This window comes from Mustela nigripes, chromosome 12 (genome assembly GCF_022355385.1).
Source record: "Mustela nigripes isolate SB6536 chromosome 12, MUSNIG.SB6536, whole genome shotgun sequence".
In the NCBI taxonomy this organism is placed as follows: Eukaryota; Metazoa; Chordata; class Mammalia; order Carnivora; family Mustelidae; genus Mustela; species Mustela nigripes.
The window spans coordinates 26,981,135-26,993,227 of record NC_081568.1 but is presented as its reverse complement, the minus strand read 5'-3'; the positions used below and the strand labels follow the sequence as shown (position 1 = coordinate 26,993,227).

General features: G+C 45.4%; 1 protein-coding gene across 4 annotated transcripts in view; it reads right to left on the bottom strand.

The window, feature by feature from the left end:
- Window positions 1-10,229, bottom strand: part of TTC23L (tetratricopeptide repeat domain 23 like) — a 48,700-nt gene extending 38,471 nt beyond the window's left edge. For 2 of the 4 annotated variants that reach the window (XM_059416983.1, XM_059416987.1), the window contains exons 1-4: window positions 9,750-10,229; window positions 8,228-8,302; window positions 4,589-4,769; window positions 2,538-2,661 (exon numbers count right to left, since the gene is read on the bottom strand). In XM_059416983.1, the coding sequence (XP_059272966.1) occupies window positions 2,538-2,661; window positions 4,589-4,769; window positions 8,228-8,295 (373 nt within the window). In that variant the 5' untranslated portion in view covers window positions 8,296-8,302; window positions 9,750-10,229. The other 2 variants (XM_059416984.1, XM_059416986.1) reach the window with 2 other exon arrangements.
- Between the last annotated feature and the right edge of the window lie 1,864 nt (window positions 10,230-12,093).

Here is a 12,093-nt window from a genome sequence, read left to right as displayed (position 1 = left end):
CTCCTCTGCCCTCTTTCCCTCTCTTTCTACTTTTTCTGATCAAGCGCATCTACTGCTGCAGCCTCAGTTTGCCCCTGTGTATGTGGATCCTCCCAAACTGGCTGTTTTCCCGAGCTCGGGCTCCACTTCCCAGCCGGCTGCCGAGTACCTCACCGTGACGCTCGTGGCCACCTCCCGCAGGCAATGATCCGGCCTGTCTTCTGAGCCCAAACTCAGCAGCTTCTCCTCCCTTCCCCTGTCAGCTGCTCTTCCTCTTAGCTCCCTACTTCAGCTACCCTTCCAGGCCATGCCCTATTCACTTCAGCCCTTCCCTCAGCTTCTCACCCCATTCTCCACTACAGGTCACCAGTTCTGCGTGTCATTTCTGCCACATTCCAACCACCATGGCCAATGCCCTCAGCGCCTCTTGTCTGGCAGGATAACGGCCTGAGTGCTTGGCACCTTTAGTCTATCAGTCCAACCCGTCCTCCTGAGTTTCTCCTTCACAACATCAGAGTACGTCACCACCTCACTTAAAACCTTCTAATAACTCCCAAAATTCCTGGATACCTGGGCCCAGATTAACCTTCCAATCCCATTACCAGGCAAGACCAGTCTGTCCTGAGGTGCCTTCTGTCCAACCCTAACCTCATGGGTCCAAAGGGAAACTATAGTGTTCTGTGAGGAGTCTCACAGAGGCCCTCTCAGCTCCCAGTCCTCAGATCAATGCATGTGGAGGCCCAGCGCAGGGTTCTCTACCATTCCCCTTGAAATCTACTTGGTAAACTCATCTTCACGTTTCAAAGACAAGACACGTTACCATCTCTCTGCAGCCTTCCCTGACAGTGGCAGAAGCCCTGATCCGCCTCATTTGCTTCCCCAGAACTGTGTTCCTGCCTCTACGATCATCTGTCCCTGCCTACTACAGGATCCCGTGTCTCCAGAGGGCAGGGACTGGTAGTGCTCACTCACACATCACGAGTGTCCAGCACCGTGCCACCAGACTTCTCATAGGAGCTCTCGAAGTGCTCCAATGGCACAAAGCTAAATTTGTACTCTTATGAAGGCAGCAAGTTTGAAACAGAGAAATTCCAAATGAAGAATAACGTAGCTCCATTCAAAGGTTTTCTTTTGCTGAAGGCCTTCCTGACGTCCCTTAAGTCTCACAGATAAGTGGTTGCCTGTTCCGCCAGGAAGGGAGGACTCTCTCCTCCCCTTAGCCATGTCAGCCTTCTCTCAGAATACAACAGATGTGTTCTTAAGGCCTGAAAGAGCCCCGCTGTGACCTCCCTGTGGCCCACTGCTTCACCGTCCCCAACGTCAACCACTCATGGGCTCAATAGCCAAATGAATCTAAAATTTCATTAGAAACATGAGCTCAAAAGGTCCCAAGGAGCCCTAAGCAAGAACACACATTCTGAAGTTAACAGATTTAATTAACAATAAATTGAATTCCATTTTAACTTTTTCAAAAGCTCCAATTTCGGCTATCTAGGCTCCTGATGGCCTAGGTACACTGGTTCTCTTCCCGTAGCCCTCAAAACCATCTCAGCCCTTAAATCACTTCCTTGTTAGGTAAGCTAGGCCCCACCTGAAGACCCAGGTCCAAGGGATACTTGAAAAAGTCCCAGGCCAGTGGCTCAGTTCTGTCAAGCAGTGACACCTGCTGATCCATACTGTGTACCAGAGACTGTGTTCGCTATCGGGAAGACCTAGTCCCTGCTCCCAGGGAGCTTCTGTTTCAGAGACACAAACATGTAAACAAAGCAGATATGAATGTGTACAAAGAGATCTGTGGTAGGAGGGTATGCAGTCCGTGTGGGATGGCATGTCTGGCCACGGGGCACAAAGCCCTGTGCTGACCCTGTCCTTGGCTCCAAAACATGTTCGTGCCTCTATCAGTCTGAACAAGTACTTATGGAGCCTCTACTGCCATGTTCCTGCCCTCGTGGATCTTACACTTGGGTCTGTTTTAGCAAATGCATCCCCATCTTGTTCTTCCGTACAGTGTACCTTCCAGAAAGCACCATTTCTCTAGGAAAAGGGCTTGCTCTTTTCCTCAGCTAGACCTTCCAGGAACTTGAGTTCTGTCCACGGAATTCAGGTCCTGTTACTGGGGCACTCAGGTCCTGATACAGGCACTCACCTTGATGCTGAGTGTCCACACCTGCCTGTCCTTTCCCTGTGGACCTGTGGCTGGAACTTCTGATATCGTCCCTAGCCCACTGTGTCTCTGTGGCCTCATGTACACATGTACACTATGGACAATAACATTATCTTCCTCCATGGGATATTATAAGGACTAAATGAGACTGGCTTGGAACAGGCTAAGTACTCAATAAATCACCTATCACCATTACCTTTATTTCTAAGATCCCTGCCACACTGCCTGCCTCATCCACGGACTTTCCCGCCTTTTGCTGAGGCGTGAGTTGGCGGCAGGAAGGGCTCTCCCCCACGTCTCCCGCCCCTGCCATCCCCACCCCACCATGCTTGTAGGTTGGGCAGTCTGGCTCTTGAGGCCTGGTCCACCACACCCAGCGGGGGGAACCACGTACCTCTCAGTGTCAGGTAGCCATAAGCCAGGCTGGCCACGGCCTGTGCACATTTCCAGTGTTCTTCCCCAAAAATAATCTGAGAAAGGATGACACAGCGTATCAGCTCCTTGTTTGCTTGGGTATTCTGCAGAGAGCAAAGACATCATTATGCTTTTTGGAAAGGAAAGAAAGCTCTAGCCCAGGCTCTTCTCACGGGAATATAGGACTGAATTGACCTTTTGTCATTTTCTCTTCTCTCCCCTTCCCATCCCTTGACCCATCCAGCAAGGCCTGGTGGCTGTCCCTTATTCCCAGGCCCTCACACTAAGCTCTGCTCCTCGCTTCTGCCACGAGTACGTGGTTCAGAGCGCCCTACCTTCCACAGGGCTGACCAAAACGGCCGTTCCCAACTGCTCCCACTCTTGCCCCTCCCCCAGTCTACTCAACCTCATAGCCACGGGGACTTCTTTTAACCTTTTATTGTGAAAAACTTTAGGAATATACAAAAATAGCATGAAGAAGGGCTCCCTTAGTTTCATGAGGTATCCACTCATGGTCAATTTTGTTTCCTATCTACCCTCCTCATCTACCCACCCTCTCTATTATTTTGAAGACAAATCAGATATCAAATCATTTCATATCCCATAAGTGTCTCCCAAAGACATGGACTTAGCCTTATAACTGGAAAACCACTCTCACCAAATACTAACAATAATTCTGTCATGTTCAGTATCTACTCTCATAAGTCTAATAATTACCTCATAATTTTTTTTTTTTTTACAGTCCGCCTGTCCCTGCACTGACATCAGTCTCCTGAATCCTTTTCCATCTGTAGGTTCCGCCTCCATCTAGTCATTATTCAAACTGGCCGAGGACTTGTCAAGCCTTAAAAACGCTCAGTTGTCCTCTATGGCAGATGGTACTTCTCTGTTTCTAAAAGCAAACGTTCTAGCCTGGCTCTGTGAAATATGAATGGGTACAGGCCAAGACAACTGTCTTCTCAAGGCCTCTGGACGATTTACAAAAGTACATTTATAGATCTACCCAACAGGGTAGATCTACCCAAGAGGGGTATCAGCTTCTATCATCTGCCTGTGAGGTGTCTCCTGGCCTTTCCCAAAGCCATCTACACACCTTTTCTCCACACCTGACTTTAAGCTCATTTTCCCCTGGCCAGGAAGTCAGTGTATGAATTCCTCAGTGGATGAATCACGCTCCGGGAGCGTGTTGGTGCCTGTGTTCTAAAAATGATGGCCACTGTCATCCTGTCTCAGGCTCCTGGATTTTGAACATTCTGATCTTGTTCTTCTGTACAGAGTTAAGAGCACTTGCTCTGAGGTCCAAGTTACCAAGTCTCTGCCTCACTCTAAGAAATGCACCCCTGGACCTCTGCTGCTACATCCCCTTTCCGGTGGTTTAGTTTGCTTAGGAGTCCACTGAACCCCTGGCATCCAAGCCTGGGCCTCAGCTTGGCTGCCCTTGTTTTCAGTCTCCTGCCTCACTATCCTGGCCTTCCTGTTACCCCAAAAATCTCATTCTGAAGCCTCTCAGGAGAAATTTTTTTTTAAAGTTTTTTTAATTAAAGGTAATCAAGGGGTGCCTGGGTGGCTCAGGTACATAGGGCGTCTGCCTTTGGCTCAGGTCATGATTCCCTGGTCCTGGGATCAAACCCCATGTCAGGCTCCCCGGTCAGCGGGAAGCCTGCTTCCCCCTCACCCACTCCTCCTGCTTGTGTTCTCTTTCTCACTGTCTCTCTCTCTGTCCGAAAAACAAATAAAATCTCTTTTAAAAAATGAAAGGTAATCAAACATCAACACAAAAAACAAAATATACATTTTCAGTTTAAAGCCAGGAGCACAAACCCTCCATGGAAGAAAGCAGAGTGAGCCAGGTGTGGAACCCAAGGGCAGGGCGGCTCCCCCACTATGCTCTGCCTTGTTCCCTTCCACTTACAAAGAAATACAATAACTTCCCTTACTTTGAGTCCTTCAATGTTCACTGAAGGCAGAGCTTCTGTCTTCGTGGACATATTTTTAAAAGGAAACTAAAACCTCGTGGGGTTTTTGTTTTACCATCTTTTTCTTAATCAGCTGAGCTATTTTCTTCTGGGATTGGGCTAATTTCTCTTTAGGAAGAGACATGCAGCCTACAGCGTTCTCCTCGGCTGTAGTGTCTTCTTCACTCTCTCCAGACCCGCTAGAGGAACACAGTTCGTCTCTTTGCTGGTATGCTGGGATCTTGGCTTGCTGGGACCTGTAGATACCAGAGAGATGTGGATTCAGATTTGACCTCTGAGTATCTCAAAGCAGGGGGGTAGGGATATGTGCTCTAACAGAAACTTGAAGGAATAAAGTCTGGAGATAAGTTCACGTTCCCCTTTGAAGCTCAGAATCAGGACAGCAATGTGTGATTCAGATGAAACATTTGTTAAACCACCCACTTCCCTCAGAGTCCCAGCTCTGCTACTTACTAACCACATGACCCTAAGCAAGTTATTATTTGTTTCTTTGTAAAATAAGGTCAATCAGAGAAGGTGACTGGATTAAATCAGATGATACTCATAAATCACTTAGCTATTTAGTAGGTACTATTTTAATATTAGCACTTTTATTTTATTAGCTCCATGACTGGGTTTCTTCTTCTACAAAACAAAGGTGTTGAATTGGAAGATCTCAAAGATCTTTTACATTCTAAAATTCTGATCCAATCCAGGAAAGAAAATCAATATAATGAAATAATGGGAAGGGAATTAATAGTTTGAAGCTAGACTTCACTGTCATCTTTCATGTTTCTTATAAGTAGTGGCTAACTAAAGAGGATATGGTCCCAACAAGGAGAGGAGAGGGAACCCCACAGGTCAAGAATAGATTCCAAAGCAAAATGGCCTTCCCATCTGTATTAGAAATAAATGTGTTGAAAAAGAGCTGAGTGGCTGAAAATCTACCCCCACACACACTTGTTTCCCTCCCTCCTACCTCTCTCCTTCCCTCCCACCCCCTCATCCCCCTCCCCTCTCTCCTTCCTGCCCCCTCTCCTGTCTCACATACACAATGTAGATCTCTGACTTTGATGCTGAACATGACTATGAACGGGTAATTGGAACTGGCAAAGATAAAAGTCAAAGGAGGTAATCTTACAGAAAAAAAGGCATAACCATGTCTTAACATCACCAGAAAAATCAAAGTGATCCCGAAAAAATAGAATTCTGAAATCTTAAAGAGTGGCAACAGAATGTTTAATTAATTATAAACAAGTCTTCCAAATGAATCACCTTTGTATACACAATTTTAAAAGTTATACGACTTTTAAAAGTTCAACCACTACATAGTTTTAAGAATAATATTTATTTCCCTTTTCCACTGATTAGATAAGTAATAGATGTTTACTGTAAAAAGAAAAAAAAAAAGAAGCAGAAAAACAAATGTCAAGTGTAATCTTTTACGCTAGGTTTGAAAAATGACATGTTAATATCCATTCAGAGTTCCTGTTCTAAATAACCTACCCAGAGGCACATGAGCAAACTGGGTCACATGGAAGGGAAGCAACACTTCTCCAGGCCCAGAAACCTGCCCACAAACAGAAGTGTGCTTTCAGAAGACATGCAAACTCAGTGGAAAAGCCAGAGAACATGGCGGATGCAAGGCAATCAGAAGGTGGGTGCTAAGCTTGCCTCCTTTCCACCTGGCGAATTCCATGCTCCCAACTCAGATGTCACCTCTGCTGGAGTCCCGTACTAGAGTAGCAAAGTAGAGACACCCTGCAAAGGACTTGCAGAAATGTCCTCCAAACTTCTACTACAGTGCAAATCACGTTATAGTCACATGTTCAAAATTCATTCGTTTTGTTTCTGAGTCATCCTTGACTCTGGAAAATAATCTCTACTAGGGCTGGGACTAAATCTCATTTGTTCCTGAAACCCTGATATCTGCCTTACCATAAAAATAAATAATGGCTTATTAAATGCACAGATGAATGAAAAAAGAAAACACAGTCTTTAGAACACTTGAAAAATACTGAAGATAGAGGGAATCTGTGGCAACAGATCCTGAGTCAAGAAAACTAACACAAACTTGAGTCCCTCAATAGAAGATTTTGCCTAGGCTTCATATTTCATAGACCTGAAACAGAAGTTCAATCTCCTGGGATCACCAAGGACTGCCAATCATGGATCTTAAAAATTATAAGCCCTAAATATTTTAAGTTCAGGCTTCGATAAATTAAGCTGACTCCAAAGGCAGGAGCTTCAACAGCAGCAACCTCGAAAGAAGGAGAAACATTGAGGTCTTGACTACTGACTTGAGAATGCAAAGCCCTAAACTAGCTTTGAACCTCTTGTCATGAAAGATAAGAAAGGTAACTGGAGAATACTGACCAGTCAGCTCACGTGAAAGATAAAATAATAGAATAAAAAGAATAGGCAGGTTGAATGAAGGTCTGTCTTGCCAGGTTTATAACTTATTCTTATAATGCCATCATAAATATGAATTCAGACTAGTAATATCAAGTATGAATTATCCGATTACTTATAAGATACCCTACATGAACACCACTTCTTAACCTCAGGATATTTTATGAGGTGGTACAAAATTACTAAAACGTAACCACTAGTCACACGTGGCTATTACGCACATGAAATGCGGCTAATCTGAAATGAGATATGCTATAAGTATAAAATACATACTGAATTTCAAAGACTTAGAAGAAGAAAAAAATAAATATTTCACTACTTGTTTTATAAAATATTACAGATATTTCAAGATAAATATAGTATTAAAATTCAATCTACCTATTTCTTTTTTATTTTTTACTATGGCTCCTGGAAAACTTAAATTACATATGTGGCTCGCATTTGTGACTTGCATTATATTTCTATTTGATAACACTGGTATAGATCAATCATTCTCAACCAAGGGTGATATTGCCCCCAGGGGGCATTTGGCAATGTCTGGAGACATCTTAGTTTGTCATTACTGGGACAGTGCTACTGACATCTACTGGGTAGAGACCAGAAATGCTGCTAAGCATCCGACAATACATACATCAGCTTTCTACAACAAAGAGTTAGCCAACCGAAAATGTCAACAGTGCCAAGGTTGGTATAGAAAAAACCCGGGTATAGAAAAATGGTTAAAGAATTGACTCTGCAATCCGGGTATGCAGTTTGAATCACTAGCTGTGGGATTTGGGGTCAATTACTTAACCTTTTTCTGATTCATACTCCTTATTTACAAAATTATAATAGTATAATAGTACTACCGGTACAGAGAAATTGGGGCAATTAGATAACTTAATACATGTCAGTACTTTGAACAGTGCTGGGCACATAGTATTTGCTCAGTAAGTAAGTAATAGCTATTATGTGAAAGTTTCAGTTTATTATCGCCTATTTCATGAAACAATTTTAATTTCCTCATTATCTTTATTGTAGTTAATTCTCCATGACTTCATCATTCTTGTTATAATTAACCTATCTATAAAAAATAAAAATTCCCTTCGGCTGGGAAAAACAATTATGTTCCTTCTTGCATGGCTTGCATGAGTACAAATGGATCACATAGCAGAATTGTTAATTAAACCACACCACAGAAGCTCAAATTCCTCTTCAATGTAATATGCATGCAAAGCTCCGTAGCCCAGGTTTGCCTTAAGTGGGAGGTCCTAGTATTCCAGGCCAGTAACTGTGGGTGATGTCAAGCTTCTGTGGTACTTACAGGTGGAAGCAGAAGTCCCAGTCGGTGTCATTGCTGACAGTTGGAATGCGGATGGGGCTGGCTTTCATCTTCTTACTGCCAAGAACCACAAGTCAGAGTGGCTTTAGGGAAAAAAAGACTTAGAAGTCTATTTTCTCTCTGTAGGAGGCTATTAACATTAAATTGAAACTGCCCAAATATATAACCCATCTGAAATAAATAAACAGACTTTCCACTCATGTACAGAGATACCTAGAAGGCAGAAATTAAAGGCATTTGTCATATTAAAAGTCTGAATTAAATTTCTTTCTCCTAATTCCTATTCCTGTACCTCCAAAATCCTTGACTTTTTGCTGTTGTTGTTGTTGTTGTTGTTTTTTACCCCCTGAAAGCCACTATATTTACAAATCCCGATTCATCAAGACTATGTTCTCCTGGGGCATCTGGGTGGCTCAGTGGGTTAAAACCTCTGCCTTTGGCTCAGGTCATGATCTCGGGGTCCTGGGATGGAGCCTGGCATCAGGCTCTCTGCTCAGCGGGGAGCCTGCTTCCTCCTCTCTCTTTGCCTGCCTCTCTGCCTACTTGTGACCTGTCTGCCAGATGAATAAATGAGATCTTTGGCGGGGGGTGGGGGGGGGGGATACGTTCTCCTACTCAAGTCGGATATTGTTTCTGCCAGATAGAACCAAGGAAAGCAACCAGTTCGAAGCATCAAATGAACGATATCAGTAAATTCTCCCTGTCCCTAGGGCCATCCCACTATTAATAAGAAGTCCTAGTTAAGGAACATACATGCGTCTATTTGGGTATTGTCCATAGCTGATGGGGGAAACGACTGAAACCTCAGGACAAAAATCTTATTTATAATTATTTGTGAAATTCAGTTCTCACAGCTCTCCCTATCACTTAAATCAAATCTAAACCAAATGCATAGTTATGTACTGACCATCAACACCCACCAAGTCGCTCTTCATCTCACCCTGCAGAATCATTTCCACCTGAGCGCTCAGTAGCTCTTACACAGGCTCCAGAACATCCACAATCCAAACACCAGAAGATTAATTTCTCTTTCTAATCTCTACTTTAAAAATTATGGCCAGGGATGCCTGGGTGGCTCAGTGGGCTAAGCCTCTGCCTTTGGCTAAGGTCATAATCTCAGGGTCCTGGGATCCAGCCCCCCGCATCAGGCTCTCTGCTCAGCGGGGAGCCTGCTTCCTTCTCTCTCCGCCTACTTGTGATCTCTCTGTCAAATAAATAAAATCTTTAAAACAAAACAAAACAAAACAAAACAAAAAAACCTATGGCCAGGGCTAGTAGTTTTGCGTTCTCAACCTCCTAAATTCTGTTCTATAACATGCCATATGGCCCTGAATAAATTATAACAACAAACTCTGGCCCCTCTCTCAAATGCACATCGCTTCCTTCTTCCTTTCCCCGCAACTTCGTAAACCCAGACGCCACATGCTGAGCCCCAGGCGAGCATCCCGAGGCTTCTGTCTTGAGGGTGGTGCCTTCGCCACAGAGGGTCCAACTGGAAACGCACCCGCGGGGAGCAGCGACGCATCCGGTGGGCCGCCCCCGTGGCCGAGGGCAGAGAAGCCACGCCCCGGAACTAGCCTTCCGTCCCCCTCAGCCGAGAGCTCGGCTTCCTCGCGCGGCGTCCGCGTCCTGGCTTCAGCGTCCTTCGTTCAGGGCGCCGCCGCACAGGTGCGTGGCGGAAGCGAGGCTCTCTGCGCGGTAGGCCTGGCGCGCCGGCAGCCCAGGTTCCGGCTCGGGAGACAATGGGGTTGCCATGGGAACGGAACGCCGCCGGCAGAGTCGGGAGCGTCGGCGCCAGTAGCCATGGCGACGCGGGGCACTTCCGGACCGGAAAATTCCGGGCCGCTCCCGGGCACTTCCGCCGCACCCTAGGCTTTACGGTCTCCGCGAGCGGGAGGCGCGCACCGTGGAGCTCGTCCCCAAGCTTCCTTTTGCTGCGGTTGCGTCGTCCGCTGCTGTTTTTCTGAAAAGGACTTTAGCTTTCAGGCACGAAGATGCAAGAAGAGGAGCGAAATCCCGTCTCAGGATAGAAGAGGGCGCTGGGCTCCACGACCCCGCTTACGTAAAGCTGCTGCGTACGGGACTAAATGGGCGCCCCTTTCGGCGCCCCTTCGCGCACTCTGCATCCCCGAAGTCTCCCCAGGTGCTCTGGCTCTCCAGACTGGAGAGGAAAGGCCCCGAGGTAACTGTTGATGGTGTCAGCACCGTCTGTGTTGCCTCTCCTGGTAAGATCTGAACGATGCTTGATCAGGAAAGTGGAGTGCAGGAAATGAATGGTTTGAGCAGTGGGCCCCTAATTCAGCTGCTGATTAGCAGTTCCAGCAATATTCTCGGGGGGTGGGGCACATTGGGCAAACAACAGATAGCCCTAATTTTTGCAGCATGTATTCTTAGACCATTCCTCTTCAGCAGCCTGAAATACACCATGATGATAATTCAGATCTGACGGGTGCAGGGCCGTTGGGGCCAGTACCCAAACCAACAGTACCAGCCCAAGGGTGTTATCACAAACCCTACAGTGAACGAGGGCCCTTTGACAAGTCAAATTGAAGATGGTATGCCCTTGTTAAAAGGAAAAAAAAAAAAAAGTAGGCTCGGTAGAGAGAGAAGGAAAATATTTGCTAAGAACTTGAAAGGTGGTGTTTACATTTGTTGTTTGTTCTTTTCAGTTCCAGGTTGAAGTTTAATTGCTCTTGATCCAAGACTGCCAAGATAGATTTTCTGCAGTTAGGTTGGAAGAGCTATTTAAATGAGTTTGTTTAAATATCTCTCAAGTGAAACCTGAAGGGCATTGTAACTTATAGTTTAAATCTGTACCCTCAAGATCCTGCACCAAAATTTTAGAAAGATCCCGCCCTCTTTATTTTGTTTCCTAAGAGAACTCCCAGCGTGGAACAAAGGTGAGAGCCATGAGCTCCACTTCAAGATTGCAGGGCTCTGGTTTTGACTCCATGTGGCCTGGGCCAAATCACAGCTCTGGAGTCTCAGTTTTCTTGCCCAGACAATGAGAGTGTTTGTTACCACTTGTTTTCCCCAACCCCTCCCAGTCCCCAGGATTCTGTGCGGCAAACCGCAGATTTTTGTGAGTATGAACGGTATTTAACACATGGGGATAAAAAGGAAGAGCTGGTTTCCTTTTCCCTAACACTGATTCCCCCTTAACCTTGTTAAGTTGGTCTTCATCACACTGAAAAGTTTTAATGTTCTCATTTTAGGAATTGGCTAGGAGGTTTTTTTCTAAGTATATGAAACGTAACTTTTGGTTCCTGAACACCAGCTTCTACCCATCACTAACAGGACAAGCCCTGAATTCCCATTCTAAAAATGAGTCTGGTTTCACCTCCATTTAATTAGCTTTGACCTTGGGGAACCTGGGTAGCTCAGTTGGCGTTTGCCCTTGACAGAGTCCAGGGTTCGAGCCCCACTTCAGGCTCCCTGCTCAGTGGGAAGTCATCGTCTCCCTCTGACCCTCCTCCCTCTCGTGCTCACTCCCTCTCTCAAATAAATAAATAAAATCTTTAAAAAATAATAATAATTAGCTTTGACCAGAAGCAATTCACCTGTAAAATTAGAAGTCAGATTAAAAAAAAAAAAAAGTTAAACTCTTAGAGTTCCAAACCTGTGTGCTGTTTTTTTTCCTTGCCTTGCCGTCTTCACCCTGTCCCCAGATACAAACCTTAGTTACAGGTAAATGTGCTCTAGGTTTGTTCAGTAACTCTGGAATGGGATGCTGGTAATCTGGGTGGACATTGCCTTTATAGTGTGTTCCCTCACAGTTCCTCACTTGATCCTGAGGTAGAAGAAGGCAAGCACTGCTGTTGCAGAATCGCATAGGGGAAGCATGCGTA